The sequence below is a fragment of the Octodon degus genome, unplaced genomic scaffold (assembly GCF_000260255.1).
Source record: "Octodon degus isolate 3935 unplaced genomic scaffold, OctDeg1.0 scaffold00058, whole genome shotgun sequence".
NCBI classification, from domain to species: Eukaryota; Metazoa; Chordata; class Mammalia; order Rodentia; family Octodontidae; genus Octodon; species Octodon degus.
In genome coordinates, this window is record NW_004524634.1 from 11,330,520 (window position 1) to 11,350,929 (window position 20,410).

Here is a 20,410-nt window from a genome sequence, read left to right on the forward strand (position 1 = left end):
TAAAGGTTAAGTGAATAAATATTCTAGTGGCAGCCAGGTCCAGGGCCTTGGCCTGAGGTTTGCAGAAGTGCCCAGCGTGCTTAGAGTTGTCTTGTGACACCAGCACCATACCACAGTTGGTAGTGGTTTTGGATTTCCATTCTCTATGTTGACATAGTTGAACCAAATACATAATTCAAATATGCCTTAGCTCTTAGTGATTTCTTGGTTTTTATCATCCAAAGTAAATACCTGTTTCTGTGCTCATGACTTTACACTGATGGTGTGTATTCCCTTAGGGAGCATGACTTCGGCAACTTCACCTATCATTTTAAAATGGGACCCGAAAAGTTTGGAAATCAGGACACTGACGGTGGAAAGACTATTGGAGCCACTTGTTACACAGGTAAGGGATGCCTTCAAGCACGTATAAATATTTTTCTATAATTACCCTCTAAAAAAGTCAGAAATCCTTAAAAGAGAATATATGATGCTATACACTGATTACTGAATGTTTATTATTTCCTGAGCTGTGGAATATCTCATTGCCCTGCAAGAAATGAAGTGGCTTTTAAAAGCTGTTCTTATGAATTTTGAAATTAAATTGATGAGATAATTGATGAGTGGTACCTTGCCAAAGGGGAACATAATTTGCAGTAATGGATTCAAAGTCTAAATAAACTATTCCTCATTCAACTTTCAGATGCTATTGCGTAGTTAAGAAAAACTGCTCTATTTAAGAGCCATGTGTATTTACTGAATAACTTTTCTGTCAGCTAACCAGGCGCAATCCATCCTGTTGGAATGATAAGATGTGCCACTTTTGTGCTGTCACATTTTTACAAGAAGACTGTCAGCAGTGGAAATCATCATCAGGCTTTCAGGTTTTATGAAACATATTCTTTGCTATATGAACTGTTGAAATTCTGGGATATTAAACTCCAGTCTTTTTAAGATACATTAGTTGAGAATTATTATACCAAATTTAGAGGCTACTAGATTGGTTTGCTGTTGTGAAATTGTTGTGAAATTTATAGCTTAAAGCAACAAATGTTTTTTGTTTGTTTGCTGGTTTGTTTGCTGGTTTTGGAGGTCAGAAACTACTGTGGAAGTACTGGCAGGGCTGCATTTTCTCGAGAGGCTGCCAAAGAAATCTATTCCCTTACCATCTCCAGTTCACACCATAGAAGCTGTTGGCCTACTTTGGCTTTTCCAAAACCAGCCACGGAGCCCTTCCCATTTCCTTCTTTCTTTGACCTCTGCTTCTCGCCTTGTGTTTCTTCTCTGATGTTGAATTTTATGCGACCTTCTTTATAAGGGCTTATTAGTATGTTGGACAGGCCCAGATGTCCCAGAAAAATCATCCTATCTCAATGTCCTTATCACATGGAAGTTCCTTTTGCCATTTAATGTAACAATTTACAGTTTCCAGATTAGAACGCTGATGCGTGGGAAAGGAGTGACGTCATTCAGCGTATTACCTGTCTGCATTCTGGTCTTCAAAGACTGACAATTTTCCCATGTACAAAAGATATTTACTGCATCTCCAGGTCCTCAAAAGTCTCAATGCATTATGGGATCAACTCAAGTAAAAATATCTTACAAATATTTCCATCAGTTTAAATGTCTCAAATCTTCTTTTTTTTAAATGTATTTAGTAGAGGGTCTACAGGGTCTCACCACACAGATCTGACTTAATTTTTATTAATTTTATTGAGAAACAAATAACAATGAGACAGTTTCAAAACCAATTAGTAGGACAGTTTCAATAATTAGTACATTGCATATTGTTGTCTTCATAGTGGTTATTCATAGTACAAGATACAGACATGATACCCTGTCCAAACACTGTTAGTACAAATCTTTCTTCTCATTAAGAGAAAGTAGCTGTATATCTATCTTAACTATTTTGTATATACAGATACAAAATGGTCCTTAATTTATATCCCCTTTTTTGTTTAGTTTTATCAGAGATGGGTATTCCATTGCCATTTAAATATTGTAGGTGCATCAAGATATTCCTATGTAGTTCAGTAGTCCATAATAGTAGTGGGTTATCTGTAGGACTGGCAATGTCAGAAGTTGTTGACTTGAGCCTTTTACAGCTCAGTATATTAACATGGCTTTACTTTTTCTGCCTCATCTTTATACTTTTCTGCTGGGTGGTTAAGACCAAGATAAAGCAAGACCTATATAACAAGAAATGTAACTTGTATATCTGACGAGGTCAGTCAAATCCCCTCAGGATTTACCCTGAAATCCTGTACTACAGTTTGTAGATCCTTTGTCAGTATCAGCCACATGAATGAGTCACAGCCATTGCTTGACCAAGTTGCTCTCTGTGAAAGCCTGTAGTAATCCTTTCTGTTTTTCATCCTCCCAAATGCTGGGATTGCAGGCTCATGCCACCATGCCCAATCTCAGTCACATCTCAGCGTGCCCTGGGGGTGGGGCCAGCATGGTAGACCCATTGAACCCCTGGCCCCTCCGTCTGCCAAAGCAGGTGCTTTAATCTGCTGAGCTATCTGACTGGCCCAAAATGTCTCAAAACTCCTCATTTAAATTAGATATGGGTAAGAGCCTGTAACCTGTCCACAAACAAAGCACCTCTTTATCTGTATTCCTGTGAAAGTATAAAATAATATATGTGCACCCAAAATAAAATGGCGAGACAAGCAAAAGGCGACAATTATGGATGTTCTGACTGAAAAGGTGGAAAGTGCAAAGAAAAAGTGTCACCAGTCTCAATAAATTTATCAATCTACCAGGTAAATGATTGGTTCTGCAGGCTTATCAGAAACCTTTGTGCTTTGCATTTCAGCACCGAGGACTGCCCCTCCACCCTCTGAATCATATCTATATTCCCAAAGAACTAATATTCTCACACTTCTAGCTGAATATTTTCCTCAGTCTGATTCCTACAGGTAGAATTTTGTAATGTAGCCACTTTTTGAATATCATCCTTTCTCTATCCATTTGGGTCTAAGCTGATAATGTTTATCCTGATAATCTCAAGAACTTTGTGATTTTTCCATGTATAATATGTGCTTGATTTTTTTAAAAAACTGTTTCCTCTACAGCTTTTTCTTGAAAAAAAAATCTCATTTGCATTTTTGGCCCCTGTACAAATGATTGAGTAAATCCATGGCTCATGTGCCTAATATCCTCACAGCAAAGTGCTTATGACTGAATATTCTGATCTCTTTATCTTCAGAAGAGACTGGCAAACCGTTAGGCATCCAGTCATGCAGTTGGCTGTCACTTCACATATCTTGTGCATCTAAATCTGTCTGATGTTGACTGTTACTGTTACACCTTCATTTCTTAATTAACTCCACTGACTCTGTACCAGGAGGAATTTGTGAGCACATTGGGTTCACCCAGACAGTCCAGCATAAGGCTAGCATGGTAGGCTTGTAAGCTAATCATACCTTTGCAGATTTACTTTTGCTATTTAAAGTAATATATTCACAGTTTTCAGAGATTTGGATTGCAATTTTTTTATATAATCAGTGGAAAAATTTCATTAAATTCATGCATATTTTATTTGGTCACGATTCTATAAATATTTCTATAAGAAAAGCCCGAGAGTGATAAGCTCTTAGATTTGCTAGTAAGTTGGCTACTTACTTTGTAGTGGATGGTGATTTGTCCTTATCTCGAATTATTTATTAGTAATTATCAGTGAGCACAAAATTAAATATAAATACTTAGAAATCTTTATAGTAGTAGGTTAATTTTTTCCATGAAAACTTAAAGTAAAATTTAGACATTTACATTTTTATATTTTTAAATATTTTAGTTATTCATTTTGTTGTATTTTTCAAAGTTTTGATTTATAAGACATTGATAACATAAGAACAAGCTCTTTTATCACAGATAATTTAAAAAACAGTTTAAAAGTGATTTTGGAGTTACAACAATCTAGTCTGGAATGTACTTCCACAGGGCCAGTTAAAAACTAAAAAACAGCATATACAAGGTTACAATTTAAAACTGTAATTTTAATACTCCTTTATTTTCATTATCTAAAATTGTGTCAGATGAAAATAGTGCATTGGAATATTTTTTTAAGTGGGGTAGTCAACTGTCTATTTCTTATCAGTTCCTTTATTATGGCAGAATGCTTAGAACTCAGGATAAATCACACCTAATGTCCTAGCAGATTTCCTGTTGTTTAAGTACATCAACTCTCTCGCTAGTGTTCCTATCAGGGCTTGAAAAAAATCTTTTACAAATGTTATTTTTGAGATGGATTTTTTTGGGCTGGTGCGATGGCTCAGTGGTCTAAAGCACCTACTTAGAACAAACTAAGCTAAGCAAAGCACAGGGACCTCAGTTCAATCCCCCAGCGCCACAAGCCAGCCAGCCCCGCCCCCTGGTGGACTGAGCTGCCCTCACACACACACACACACACACACACACACACACTAAGTAAGTAAATAAATAAATAAAAATTAAGATGGATTTTTTTTCTTCTTTAGATAAATTTTTATGGCATTCTATTCCTGTAATATTATGCCCTTATTATGAAGATTCTATCACTCCTTCCCATGGAATCAACCTTAATAATAGGATAAATGTAACTGTTGATTTTGGAGGAAAAGTAGAGAAGAAAGGAGGCTAGGGAAATGTTAGATATAAACTCCATAATTAATATTTAAAGGAAAATGTGGAAATGAAAGAGATGAAAGTCACATACAACTTTATGAATTGAATAAAATTTGCAGTAATATTGAGTGACATGGGATGCCTTTTGATATTTCACAAGTTCTAGTAAGGATGGATAAAATAAAGAATAAAATGAAAAAAAAGGTTTCTGGATATATTTGGCCAAGGTGAGAGGAAAAAAGACATTAAAATTTTACTTTTTTTTTTTTTTTTTAGCACAGGGTCTGTAGGGGCTACAGGGTCTGACTACGTAGATCAGACTCATAGTGATCCTCCTGTTTACAGCCTGCCAAGCACTGGGCTTACATGTCCGCGCCACCTTGCCCAGTCTCAGTCTCTGTCTCAGCATGCCCTGGGGGCGGGGCCAGCACTGCAGGTCTGGGGATTGAACCCCAGCCCCTGTGTCTGCCTAAGCAGGTGCTTTAATCCACTGAGCTATCTGGCCAGCCCTACAATTTTACTATTGATCAATATTTAAAATACCAACAAAATTTTACCTCACTTCAATAAAGATTTATATTTTACAATGTTGAGAATCAACATTCTTTTTGAATAAAATTCATACTATTGAAATCATGAAATTGCAAATGAGTAAAGATTCTTCTGAGGAAGTTTAGTTCTTGAAGAATGTGAGACTGAAGAAGGAAAGAATTTTTCATTGATCACATTTTGTGATAATAAATTTCACTGAAAAATTAAAACACTGGGTTAAGCAACTTCATAAGAATACTAAAACAAAAAATTATTAGGAAATTTAGAACTCTATAGAATTTTCGCATTAGACACCTTTCTTACTAAAAGATGATGAAAGGAAATTAAATATTTCATTTAATAAACTGGGAAAAGGATGTTGCAAATGGTTCGAAAGTTTGATAGCACTCATGGCTGAGGTCTATAGACTCGGATACAGAAGTAAAAAGGCTAACTGAATGGAAAATTTGATTCTTGTTAAAAATGGATACTAAATCCTCTTTTTTCTGGGCTTATTTCTTCTTTATTATTTATGATTTTGTGGATTTTTTCTCTGTGTATTTGCCGTAATTCCAGTTGTGTGGAGCAGCATGTCATAGTCAGTCCACGGCTTCCACGTATCCTTTGGGTCACTGTGCATTGGTGGGACAGAGATGCCTAGCACAAAGGGAAGTAACTTCAACAATATTGAAGTTATCCACAGCTGTCCAAGAGGCAGCGGAAAGCTCTGCAAAGGTGTTTTGTCAAGAAAAGCATGACAGCACATGGATGCATACCTCAACATTGTCAGATACTTAAGCAATAGATCATGGAGCAAGTATTTAAACTATTTTGTCATGGAAAATATGACAAAGTCCTTAAACGCTTTTAGAGAATCTTATATTCAATGCTAAAAATTGGAGACATTTTAAAGATCATTTTTTATGGTTACCTTAGAAGCACTTGCCCGGATTGTAAGATGCATGCATGAAAACGTCTTATCAAAGAGTATAAGCAGGGAGCTTTGTTATTCTCCCACTATATTGTTTTGAAATTTTGTATCATCATTTTTATTGTGTTACTCTTTAAAATAAAAATAAATAAGAGACACTTGCTAAACTAAAAGAAAAAAATTAAGAAAATATAATGACAGGAAATAGCTCAGTAAAATAAGTGCCTGTCTGTCAAGTGCAAGGTCCTGAGTTCAATCCTCAGTACCACCAAAAAAAGAAAATATAACAACGATTCAAAATTCTAAATTTAAGTGCTAAAATCCCCACAGAAAATATTAATAACTAGCTCTAAGCAATGAATTAGAGACAAGCATATATAAAAAAATTATGGTCAAACAATATACTGATGACCTATTATCTAATGACCTTTAAAAGATCTTAGCATATCAGCAGATTATACATATTCAATATTCAAGAAGACATTTGATAAAGTTTTACTTTCATTTCTAATGAGAACTCCTAAAGATCAATTACTTCAATAAAAGAGTAGCTTTTTTATTTTTTATTTATTTTTGGTACCAGGGATCAAACTCAGGACCATGAACTTGCCAGGCAGACGCTTATGCCACTGAGCTATCTCCCTGGCCCACGAGTAACCTTTTGGATAAGATTTTATGTCATTGGAAGTATTTAGAGATGAGTTATGGGTAAAGATTATTATATAAAAATACATAATTTTCATCTATTCTGAACAACTAGAAGTCAGAAGAGAAAAAACATTCTCTCTACGATAGAAAATATTAAGTATAATTATGTTCTGTATGAAACACATATGAAATTTTATTTTTACTTCCAAATTTAACATTTTATGTTATCTTTGGAGTATAAGTTATTTTTGCACAGGCTTCAATGTCTGGGAGGCTCCACTGACTATGTTTATGCTAATGGTTGGAATAAGTTTTTTTAATTTCTTTTGAAATGTAAAATAGAGATAATAAATTATAACTCATAAGATTATTCAAAGAATGAATAGCATTGATCTATAAAGTGAATACAGAAATATCTAACCATATGCTTATAGTAACACAGGTGTACTGTCAATACCCTATTTCTGTAGAGTGTGGGTGCCAAAGCAAGCACAGGAACTCATTTGGATGTATTTTTAGAAAAAGAATTGTATTCAGCCTGAGAGCTAGGGATGAGGATCAGTTGTGCATCTTTATCTGGATAGCATTTAGACCTCAGATTTATTCCCAGCACTAAAAAACAAATAGTATATTTATAAATATACTAGAAGACTGATTTTCTTCTTATATTTAATCAAAAGTAATAAAATCAGAAACATTTACATTTCTGGGAAATTCCACTCCTGTTGTCAAGGTTTGCAAGAAAAACAGTGTAATACAGGACAACGATTGATAGGATTCTTTCATCGCAGTCACCTGAAGGATCAAGCACAGAGGAGCACAGGAAATCTGCCTGCACACTGAAGACCCAAAGAATCCAGCTGAGGGCCTGGATCCCACGGCAATGTCCTGCATTAGTCCACCAGAAGACCTACAGCCCACGCCAATGGCTCATGCAGATCTGTTTCATGGGTTTGTGCTGGGAAGGCCAAAGGGCAGTCATGGAAGCTAGAAAGGCTGTGCCAGCAGAAGGAGGGATCTGGGCTGCAGCCAGGAAGTGACATTCAGAGCTCTCCTGAAGCATGCAGCAGCCATCCTTAGTGGCAGCAAGATTTCAAGCTCCTCTGCTGATAAGCACAGCTGAGTTCATTCAGGAAATCCAGCTGGACAAACTGTTCTCCAGGAGACTGAGCAGTGAACTATCCCCACGCTCCCCACCCCATACAGGTCAGGAAGTGATGCTCTAAGAAGGGCCAGAGTTCCCAAAGTGAACTTTAGCCATTCTCAGCCACGACCAAGTCCAGAGCTCTTCTGACAGTAAGAACAGCCAAGTTCATATCAGGGAAGCCACCATGACAAGCTCCTCCAAGAGAACCAACAGCCCTCTAACAACACCTCTTCTCCCCTTGTCCTTTTTATTTCTTTGACAACAATCTTTTGGTGAGCCTCCCACTCTCCCCACTGCAAAGATTTAGTTTGTCTGGGGGTTACAAGTTGACCACCAGTTGTCAATCCACCACACCCATCTTTATATGCAGTAAACTAATGAAACATGGGCTACTAGAGTAGGACAGGACCAAACTTACTAAAGTTTTGTTCCTTATTTCCTCATACTGAAATGAACGTACAACTTGAAAAATATACTAAACATCTGATAAAATAATACCATTGATGATTAATGAGCTTTTTAAATTAGATTGATAGGATAGAAATCTCCCGATCTGAGGAACTATCCTTAATCATTTCCACTATTATTTTGAGTACTTTCATTGGAACTCTATGAAGTTATGCTCTAGTGAATTCTAGAGTTGAACATTTTAAACTTTTACTCAGAAAGCTAATAATTATTTCAAAAGCTAAATGATTAGAAATGTATGTACTTTAAATTTTAATTTACAGCTTGATACTTTGAAAAAATACTCAAGTTTTAATCTTTTCTCTATACCAATTTGTTAAAAAGGAGCCAACATTTTGTGACCCAGAAGAGTAGTTAATCCCTTGGGTGATTAAAATATCAGGGAAATGAGAAGTTTAGGCTTAAATTCAGGGAATGTAGAAGCAAAATTGATTCCAGAAATGAAATGACTTCCTAAAATGAAGTGACTTCTGACTGTCTCCATCTATCTTTGCTATCTTCCTTAAAAATTTACAAGTGTAGCATTTTATGTGTGTATCTAAAAAAGAATCTAAATGTGAAGTCTTTTTGTACTATTTCCATCTATCCAGAGAATATTATTATTTTATTTTATTTATTTTTGTTTCTGTATTTGGTATAGGGTCTGCAGTGTCTCACTACACAGATGGGACTTGTAGTGATCCTTCCAGTTTTCAGCCTCCCAAGTGCTGGGATTACAGGCATGTGCCACCACACCCAGTCTCAATCATCATCTCAGCAAACCCCAGGGATAGGGTGGGCACAGCATGCCTGGGATTGAGCCCTAGTCCCTGCCTCTCCCTAAGCAGGCACTTTAATCCACTGCTCTACCTGGCTGCCTCCACAGAATATTATTATTGGAAAACATTTTAATTCATGATTTATTCATGAGAATCAATGATTAATACATTTGGGTGGTTTCTATGGTAACATTACAACATTATAGTCAGTAGTGCATGGACTGAAAAAGTATGAAAATTAAAGAATGTGCTAAAATTGCAAATGAAAACTCCATTCACTCTGGTTCTTTCTTTCATCAGCTTGATGTGTCATAGGATTAACGAAATTTATTGATATTTTTAGCATTTTTGTTTAACTATTTAATAATTTTCATGCTAGATTCCATTTTCATTTTTTGGATGATATTTTTCTTGCCTGTTTTAGTTTATTTCTTTAAGAGAAATTTTTTGAGGGTTAATTTACCACACAAAGTTTATTTAAAGCTTTTCTACTCTCCTTATTAAGGAATATAATACATACCTTTATGCCTATGTATATAATAATTCAGTGAGAGTAATTGTTGGGACTTAGACATTTTCTCCTATCATACACTAACAGTTAAGTTAAACATTACAAATTACTTTTAATTATTTTTTTTAAATTTTATTGAGAATCATATAGCAGTGAGACAGTTTCAAAACTGATTAGTAGGCCAGTTTCAATACTTAATACATTGCATATTGTTGTCTTAGTGGTTATGCATTGTACAAGATGCAGACATGATATCCTGTCCACAAACACTATTAGAACAAATCTTTCTATTCATTGAATTAAGAGAATGTAGCTGTATATCTATCCTAACTCTTTTGAATATATAGATACAAAATGGTTGTTCATTTGTTTTCCCTTTTTTTGTTTAGTTTTGTCAGAGAAGCGTATTCCATTGTTATTTAAATATTATAGGTACGTGAATTCAGCAAAATATTCCAATATAGCCCAGTACTCCATACTAGTAGTGGGTTTTCCGTAAGACTGGCAATGTCAGAAGTTGTTGACTTGAGCCTTTTACAGCTTAGCATATCAATATGGCTTTGCTTTTTATACTTCGTTTTATACTTTTGTGCTGGATGGTTAAGACCAAGATAAAGCAAGAACTATATAACAAGAAATATAGCTGTTGTATCTGATATGGTCGGACAAATCCCCTCAGGATTTATCCTGAAACCCTGTACCACAGTTTGTAGATCTTTTGTCAGTGTCAGCCATATGGATGAGTCACAGCCACTGCTTGGCCAATGTGCTCTCTGTGAAAGCCTGAGAGAATGTTTTCTCTCCATGTGACTCTCTTTATGCACACTCTACATCATCAATCACTTTTCTCTGTGGCCCCATACTCTCCTTGATCAGAAAATTTGGAAGACAATTGAGTTACATGATGTTACAGTACATGTTCTCCTATGTCCTGAGTCTTCACTGACCTTGAAAGGCAAGGGCCCAAATGTTGGCTTTCCTTGCAGCCCTTCTTTTTCTCTAATTTTTGGCCTGCAAACTTAGGTTGTTAACCCTCCAGCAGGTAAGTTTATTGTTATTACCCTACAACATAGGCAGTTGATCTTAATTTCACTATCTGTCTGAATATGAAACATCTTAGCCATAATATGGAACAGGTATTTTCAATCAAGCAATGATTTATAAACCTTTAAGTCCCTACAGCATGTGAAGAAAAAAATGAAAACAAGTTAAAAAATTAAAAAGTAGCAATAAACAATTACATATTTTTACACAGAAGTTTAAAAATCTAACCATATACAACATTGTAGCAGGACAATCCTGTGACATTTTTTTCTTGTCTTTTGTTTTCATTTATTACTCTTTGTTTTTAAACAAATATTAAATTGAGAGGCAGTATGGCAATAATTGATATGTCCTGACAAGCAGTATATAGTTAGAAGACCAGAATGACAGGCATTCCAAGCATGACCCTACTATTACACATCGCTATCTTCAGTGCAGTTACTTAGTTCACAGATATCAGCATACATAGTTAGTGTGGATTAAAAATCCTACCAATTAACTTCTAGTTTTGAAAACCTGCTGAAGATTCTCAGGATCATTGCCTTACCCATCTTGTAGATACAAATGTACGACTTTGCCCCGTCATGTTTCCTAGCTTTTTTCCTTGTCCTCTCCTCCTTGTCTAATCCTCAAGTTCTAGTTGTGGCTAGCTTGGGTCTGGCTACTGTGCTCAGTTCCTTCCTGCTGCAGCCCGTGGGAGTGAACTTGTTCATCCCTCTGGCAAGAGAGAAGTTGTGCTCCTGGATTAGGTGGTTGTTTCTGGCCCCTACATTCTTTGCAGGCATTTCAGCTGCAGAATTTCACCCCAGGCCTGTATGTCAGGCCTGGGCTGGGTCTGGAGGGTACCAACAGACACAGGGGAGCAGGCAAGCTCTACCACACACTCGTGGGGCCTGGGCTTGGGCTGGCTCCATAAGGGTGACAGGGTTCAAGAGCATACGCGGCGGTGGAAAGTCTCCTTCACGCTGCAGGGGCCTGGGCTGGATCCAGAGAGGTTGAGGCATCCGAGTGTGCAGAGGAAGGTCTCACTCATGTGGCAGGCCTGGGCTGGATCTTGAGAGTTCCAGCGGGCACAGGGGAGCAGGGAAGCTCGCCCACACACTCGCCGGGCCTGGGCTTGGGCTGAGAACTACTTTTAATTTATATCCATTGGTATTGTGCTCTAAACATTTCTTCAATTGCTTTTTTTTTCACTGTAAGTTCCTATACCTAAATTTGTTATATTAGAAATATTTCTTAAAATTAAGATCAAGTAATACATTGTTGGGAAGTTATTCTGTTAACCATTTCTGAAATGTGGTTTGGTGTTAGATTAATTACTGTTTGGGATTATGCTTCGTATTGTAATGTCTGCCACCAAGTGAGACTGATGGTCTATCTGCTGTATGGCCAGCTGTGTGGGCCATCTTTTGAAGACTGATGTAGCAGCCTATTAAGAAGAAAAAAAATGAAAGAAAAGAGAAAGGAAGAATGAAAGAAAGAAAAAAAGGAAGGAAGAAAGGAGGTGATACAGAAGAAAGGAATAAAAAATTTCAGTCCTTTTTAACTATCTAGATTTTCATCGTTTACATTTTTTTTGTCTCACTAGTATAAGAACCTGAAAGACTATATGAAATCTTACATGTATAATAGATTCTGTGAAAGGGAAATAATCTGTTCAAAGGAACAGAAAGCAAAAACAGGGATGAGGAAAAGGACAAAGAAAGAAAGAAAATAAGAAAGAAGGGCAAAACATATTGATGTATATATACAGGGTAATTCTACATGGTGATTTTTGGTGGTCTAGTGAAAGGAGCAGTTAATGCTTAACTTTTTTCTTCTCCTTTTTAATTTTTTATAGATTTTAAAAGCCAATCTTACATGCTCATATCTGTTAATCTAAACAACTAATTCGAAGACATTATGCAATATAATGACCATTGTTGAATTTCTATTTCATTTAATGAACTTCTGCGTCATTTCTAATTTCCTTTATTATTTTATCCTCTTCAAAATAACAAACTAAAAAATAAAAGCCTCAATCTTGAAGAGAGATTACACTAGTGTAAGTATGAAATTATGTAATGCACGTGTTTATCCATGGTTTTACAGAATAATTACAAGCATACAATAAAAAAAAAACAAGATTGATATGATGAATGGCATTGTTGTGCTGAGGTGAAATCATTGCTTGGGACATCAGTATGGCCGAGTGTGCTCTGGCTCAGGGCTTCCGTGCTGGGAAGACACCAACCTGGGCCACAGCGCGAGTCACTACTCTTCCCATCAGCAGAACCAATGCGAGTCACAACCAAGAGTGCTTCTGTGAAGCATTTCACTGTTGTTTGACATAAGTAAACTCACAGCTAACAGACAGCATATGCCTTTGTTCTTGTGTCAGCAGCCTCAGGGACACGAGGATAGTAGTCATGATGGTGGTATGGAAATACACGTTAACTACATGAAATGATACAACAGATTTTCCCATTACAGTATCTGCTGTTCAATAGCTTTCAGTTCAAATAGTGATTATTTTAGAATGTTGTTCAAGAAATCCTGCTTAGTAGAAAGTAAAAGTTTTGAGCAATAGGAGAGTGTCTTGATGCTGCTCCTCCATTTCTTTTCTTTAATGTTGAAACAGGTTTTCAAGTCTTCTCTGAGACTTTTCTAAGGCCCAGCTCCTATACTGAGTGCTCTTATAGTACTGCATCACCTATTCTGTGTCCAGACCTTGTGTTTGCTGGCAAGTATACATGCTCCAATGAAGTACGTTAACACTGAAATAAACATACTGGAAATACATTTTTCTTGAATGCATCAATTTAATAACTTTTTAAAAGTGTTTCTAACAAAATAAATGTATACAACTATTTTTTTATTTTTGATTTTTTTTAATTTCAGTGAACTTAACCATTATGTTCAATGGAAAAGATAGAATTCAAATTTAAATTTATAAATGAAAGTAATGCCAGATAAGAATGATGATATTTTCATGTCCTTGAAAGAAGACAATTAATGAAATCTTACCCATGCAATCAGAAAGTTCAAGGAACAATTTGTGGGAGGTTTGTTCACAAGTTTATTATATTTTTGAAAGTATAGAAGATTTATCTGAACTAGAAACCAAAAAATCTGCTATACCAGACATGTGAATGCCTAGGAATTACCTCTTCTTAGGAAGCCTTCAGCTGGCAAACTAATTAAAGCTTGTCAGGTACCTGAGATAAAGGACCAGAGCATGTTGATGTATCTGCTTTTTCCTTTCTTGTCATCCCATTCAAAATACAAGAGGTAAGCTTTGTTTTCACATAATCAAGGAGGGAAGGCCAGCACAATGATGGAGAGTCTAGCTATTATCCTTTCATTCTAGAAAGAAGACTTTCAGTGTTTTTTTGCCACAGTGAAGTCCAGGTTGGCAGTGCCATTTGTAACTGGATGTGTTTCCCACCGTAGTGGCTATGTCTCCTCAGTTTTTGCTTTACCTTGATTCTCAGCTGCGGTTTCCTCATTTGTGTTGTTCAGGGTCTAGGCTTGGAGCTTCTCTTTGTTCTTTCTTCCATATTTTCTTCCCCAGTGATTCTTCCTGTCCCGGTGGATTTCAGTAAGAGAAGTCTACTAACAGCCCTGACGTTGAACCTCCAGTACATGTCCTTTTCACCAGGGTGAGTCCTGCTCTCATACGGAAGGATTTGCCTTCAATCTTTGCATCTGATCTGTGCACCTTTTACTCCGCTATCAGAGTTCTGATCCCAAAGCACTGAAGTCCTCCTCACCATAAGCAATATAGTCCCCACTCAGTGCCACCTCAGAAGTTCTTCCGTATGTGTACAATCTCTGCACAGCAACCTGAATGATCATGGTCAGCACTGTATATCGTTCCTGTGCTTACATCCCTGCAATTGCTTTTCCTTGTGGTTTAATTTTAAATTACAGTTCTTACGCTTTGTGTCCTGTCATGGTCATCCAGTGCTGCTGGCCCTTTCATCCCTGTGTCAAAGCCCCAGAGCCCTTCTTTCTGTTTCTCAGACACTGCAAACTCTGCCTCCTCTGCAGCGGATGAATCCACCTGCGCTTTGCTGCCTGGACTTCCCTCATCAGCTCCTGTGTACCACGTTCCTGATACACGACGTCCTCCCTTATTACATTTATTTTTTGATTGCTCATTTGTCAGGTAACATCTCTCTTGCCTTAACTTCTGTGTGCTTTACCTGCACCGCTCATTCAGAGCATTTATCCCTGTTTGTAACTGTCTTAGGGATTTCTGTATATTTTCACTGGTTCTACACTTGATGAAAATCCCCAGGAGAATTGCATCAGTTTAATTCACACATTTATCTCCAAAACCTTGGCTGTAGAATGTGCTGTAAATATTAGTTGAATGATTAAATCCTTCTCCATACAAATCGCAGTATGTATATTTTTGTTTTGCCTACCCTATTCTTCTAAAATTAGTAGTAAAAAGTAATTACATGTTGTAGTATTTGTTTTAGGAGGATGTTTTACAATTTTAACACTTGCTTATTATGGTATTTAAAAGAAAAATATAGTCATTAGTATTTTAGGAATATATATCTATGTTTTAACATTCAGTGATTAAGCAAAAATCTGGGTTTTCATACCTTGAAATATATATTTTTATCTTCATAAGACATATCAATGTGAATTTTACATATATATAGATATATATTGCTTATGTATGTTTATGTACTCATAGAGAAACTTGGAGAAATTAGTTAACCCTGGTTTTCTCTAGGGAAAAAAATACTCTTTTTTTTTTTTTTTTTTTTTTTTTTTTTTTTTGTGGTACCACAGATCAAATTCAGGACCTTCCGTTTGCCTGGCAAGCATTTATTCCGCTGAGTTATCTCCCTCATCCCCAAAGTTGAGGGTTTTTTTTTATATCTTCTTTAACCTTGTGTTTAATCAAAGTTTTCTTCCCAGTGATTAATACTCAAAGGACTTAAATATTGTGTTAAGCAAAACAATCTTCATCAATGTTCTGCAAGCCTTTAAAAACTTCCTTTAATCAGAGTTGTCATTTAAATAATGTCACACATAGCCCTTCTCACTTCTGTCCCACCTAATTGACCATCCACATAAATCATCTTTTATCAACCTTCCGACTGTAGTTACCAAAAGTAATAAGGAAAAAAATCCAGCAAATCTCCCAGATACATTTGAATTTCACACAAACAATCATTGTATAGAATTATTATAAGTTGGGTAACATTTGTGACATATACTAGAATGCTTTATGTCAATGTAAATAAATTACACTGATTTCATTAATAATTTGTAAATTCTATATAATGATGAACTTTGCATCCCATGAGATTATATTAACAATGTTGAAAAGAAGCAGAGATACTGTCAAAATTGTTTTGCAGCATAATATTTAATAATTTCACTTTAAATTATGTTCAAGTTCATGTTTAAGGCCTTTTGTAATCTGTGTTTACTTCTTTTCTTTCTTGTTACTACTGCCTTGGTTACTACTCTTAGTCTCAAAAGCACATCTATCCATGTCTAAAGCTTTGTTGTTTCTCAAATGTGCCTGGAAATTCTCACTTGTGTATTGACTAGCACTTTTATATCCTTGAGTTCTTAGACTATTTTCTTTGGTTTTTTTAATATCTCACGATGGTGCATGGTACATCCTTTGCTTCTAAAGTGACCATACCTACACTGTCAGATATCATTCCATAATGTTTTAATTCTTGGTGTTAAATGTATATGTGTTTTAGGATGTATGTTACTTACATGTATTGTGCTTCTTTCCCATAAAACATAGATTTCCTTTTTTCTGTCTTCTCTTAATATACGTTGACTTCAATATTTTTACTAAGAAAATGCATGCCCTTCTTTGAGAAATACAAACTTCTGTAACTATTGTTTCTGCTTTCTTTTTTTCTTTTTTTTATCTTTTTCTTTCTTTCTTTTCTTTTATTATTTTAATAAAGATCTACAGGGTCTATAAGATATCACTACAGAGAGTGGACTTGCAGTGATCCGCCTCTGCTCGGCCTCCCAAGATCTGGGATTACTGGCACGCGCCACCCTGCCCAATCTCAATTGCCATCTCACTGTTCCCAGGGTCGAGGCCAGCACAACACAACAAGGATTGAACCCCAGCTGCTGAGTTTGCCTAAGCAGGTGCTTCAATCTGTTGAGCTATTTGGCCGGCCCTTGTTTCTGCTTTCTTCCAAAACAAGACTCTTAAGTGCTAAGATTTTTTTTTTTTTGCTGGAATAAATCAATTACAAATATTTATTAAATTATATTGTCTTTTAAAATTCTACTTTAAAAAGTGAGCTTGGGAAAATATTAATTTTACTGGCCCATCTTTTTAAAGCAATTTTGTGTTTTATAATCCTTGAGTATTGACAATTGTTACCATATCATTCCAAGAGGTTGGGAAAATGAAAGAGAGATTAGGAACTATGCTTGATTTTTAAGAAATCTCTTGTAGCATGTTAGTTAAATTTAAAAATTGAAAAAAGCATAACTGACTCACATATGTTGTTATTACAAAGTGTAGCTATTATTGTAAATGTGCTGTGGAGCCCCCAGTAATGGCTGAGATAGTAATTTCATTCTAAAGTGCATTTTTCTACGGCTTATTTAACACAAACTTCCAATTTGCACTGTTGACTGAAACTTCCCGAGCTTGGTTTTATCCCCTGCGGGAATTTTAAAAAGAGATGAAAGAAAAATCCTGTTAACTGACTTATTCAAGCATGATAAAAATGATTTTCCCCTAACTATTTAAAACTACGGAATATGTTAGTGACTTGTACATTTCGACATGGTTTCTAAACTTTATCCTTCACATAGAAATCTTTCTCAAAAAGGACAAGAGCTATAATTTAATAAAGTATTCAAAAATTTAAGATTGTGTAAGTATACATTATAAACTATTAAAATTTCAGTCATGGAAATTGCTTTTATTAAATTCATTGTGGCTTATATGGACTGCCTCAGTAGCCTGAGATTAAAGAAAACCAAATTTACTTTATTTTCTTCTGTAAATTATTCTCTACCACAGATAGCTTGACCATGGGACCTGTGACTGATTTTGACATGATACACCTTAACGCTCTCATTTATATTAATGATCTTTATTGTGTTTATTATTGTTCATGCACTACTCTCTTAGATACTCAAAACTTAAGGATAATCTGATGCTGTAGTTTGTGTTTTGTTTTTGTTTTTCTGTATTTTAGGGGAGCATCTACAGGTTGTTCAGAATCTCACTACTAGATCAGACTTGTAGTGATTCTCCTGTTTGCAGCCTCCCAATTGCTGGGATTACAGGTGCGCGGCTCCATGCCCAGTCTCCATCGATGTCTCAGCACGCCCTGGGGGCTGGGCTGGTAGAGCAAGCCCCCTGATCCATCCCCTGGCCCTGATGCCGTAATTTGTGTATGCTTCCTGGAGTTGCCATCACTATTTAGAAAGTCATAGAAGTTTAACCACAAAAGTATGGAGGGTGTTTAATAATTGCTGACACAGGTCTTCTGATGTTGCTTCACACCTTTGCAGAGACTCTGCCCTAGGTTGTAAGGTGGGAAGTTAAGGTATAGCCTGAGTGCTTGCTAAAGTGGAGCTGAGTCTCAAAATGAGTCATAATAATGGTTCACCAGCAGCTTGCAGCACTTAGGAGCCTGGTGCGTGAAAGTTTCCTGTGGCCTTTCCTGTCCCCACTGCTGAGTGTGGGTAAATATGCTGTCCTTGAAATGACAGGATGACACTTGGGGACACGGGGGATGGAAGGAGGCCCAGGGGACACTGAATGCTGAGCTTAGAATACCAACAAAAGTCAGGATATAAGAAAGGAACACATATCAACCTTAGACTTCATACACAGATGATGTTTTGAATAAACTTGTTACAGCCTCTTGTTTTAGTTATCCCAAGTTCTTCAGTCTTATTATATAGACAAGACTATCTGCTTCTTATATGAGGTAGCAATTTATTCCTCGCTTATGTAAAATTCCAGAATAGACTCCTCAATAGGTTACTTTTATTGACAGGATACCCCAGGGATTTGGGGATTCCCTGTGTCACTCAGACATCTTGCCATCTGTCATTCTCTGTGATTTGTGAATCTTTTTGTGGGTTTCAGTCACTTGCTATTGCCTTATTCATGACTCAGATGCAAAAGAGCAACAGCAAAATGAAATAGAGACAAGCTCCTTTCTTTGAAGGGTGATAGGTATCTAGACATCATATTTAGCCCTTCTATTCAAATGTCATTTATGAGTACGTAGTTGCATAACTATCATCTGTTGTAATAAGGGTATAATCTTGGCATTTTGATTATTTTAATGAAGGAAAGAGATACTAGACACTGTAGGACAAGTAACATTTTCTGTTGCACACATTTTTTGAAATTAGCCTTTGGTGCATAGATGAGGGCCCAGCGCCAATAGAAGGACACCGTCAAACTCTGCAGCTCAGGCATGAGCACGCCCCAGTGCCAGCAAGCCTCACAGCCTACATTGGTGCCATCCCTCCTCAGTGGAGATCCTGCCTCCCAGAGGAAGATCATCAGTGACCCAGAAATGACTAAGCACTGAAGGTGGATGTCACCACCGAGTTTAGACTTCTTTCTCAGAGTACATGTGTGGAGAATGATTTGCCTCAGACCAGAGACATATTCACCTATCAAAACATGTTACTCTAGTTTAACTCTTCAAGCACTTCTGTCCCTGAAACTAGCTGAAGTAGTTTTGAGGTGATTTGAGAATGGGAATTGGTATTTGAACATGCAATGTTAAATTAGATTTACTTTTTTCCACTAATTCTTTTTTTTCTGTTTATTAATTATGTATAATTCTTAACCCCCAAGAATACAAAGTTTACTCTCAAGATGAAAATTCTTCTTTTCCACTTTATATTTAGACTTCCCAAATTTAAATGATAAAAAAGGATGGTGCCCACAATTTTTTTTTCTGTAGCTGTTCCTATGACCAGAAAGTAATTATGTGGTCAGTGTTTTAAGGGTGGTAAAAAGCAACTGCAGTAGCATCACAGAGGAGCAGGGTGAACATTTTTTGTTATGAGCCAGGATTTAGATGGACATTTGTTGAAGGCCTTAATTTTGCACTTGAACATTTTAAAAGTCATATTTTAGTAAGAAACATTTAAATATTTTATCCTTGAAGGAAGTAGCAATGAATTGGAATTATGACTCCTGTTCTTTTTTGGGGAGGACATACTCTTATGGTCTGTGTGCGGCCTCTGTTCTTCCTTTCTCTTTATGTTCAACCAGGTTTGTAGTTCTCCTTAATACACATTGCCTGTTTCTGTGCTCATCACTTCAAATAGTGTATTTTAGGATTTGTTAGTAGAAATGGATCCTTGAAGATCGGTGCCATTTTACCTTCTGCAAAACACAAGGTTCCTCTCCTGTTATACCCAGAAGAAAGCCATGGGGAGATGCGAGGATTCAGTTTACCAATGAAAACTAACTTCTTGTGGGACAGATGTGTACACAGGATGACAAGCAGAGAACAGAGCATGCCCCTTAAGTTGGAGTCAGCCAAAGGCAGGGTGCAGAATTTCTAGGGAGGTGCTCAGTAGGTTTATATGTCAGAGCATGTGCTCAATCTTTGAGGTAATGACAGTTCCTTTAAAATGTCTCAGGCCAGCCAAATAGCTCAGCGATTAAAGTACCTGCAAGCAGGTCCAGGGACCAGGAGTTCGATCCCAGGCGTGCCATGCTGGGTGTGGTGGCATGCACCTGTAATCCCAGCTCTTGGAAAGCTATAAACAGGAGAATCACTACAAGTGCAATCTAG

The 20,410-nt window shown here is 36.6% G+C and overlaps 1 protein-coding gene across 2 annotated transcripts in view; it reads left to right on the plus strand.

Moving 5' to 3' along the window:
• The first annotated feature begins 283 nt into the window (after positions 1-283).
• The window catches only part of Ctnna2 (catenin alpha 2), a 1,043,423-nt gene continuing 1,023,296 nt past the window's right edge, over positions 284-20,410 (plus strand). For both annotated transcript variants that reach the window (XM_004634143.2, XM_004634144.3), the window contains exon 1: positions 284-385. In XM_004634143.2, coding sequence (XP_004634200.1) covers positions 284-385 — 102 coding nt within the window. The remainder of the gene's footprint in view (positions 386-20,410) is intronic.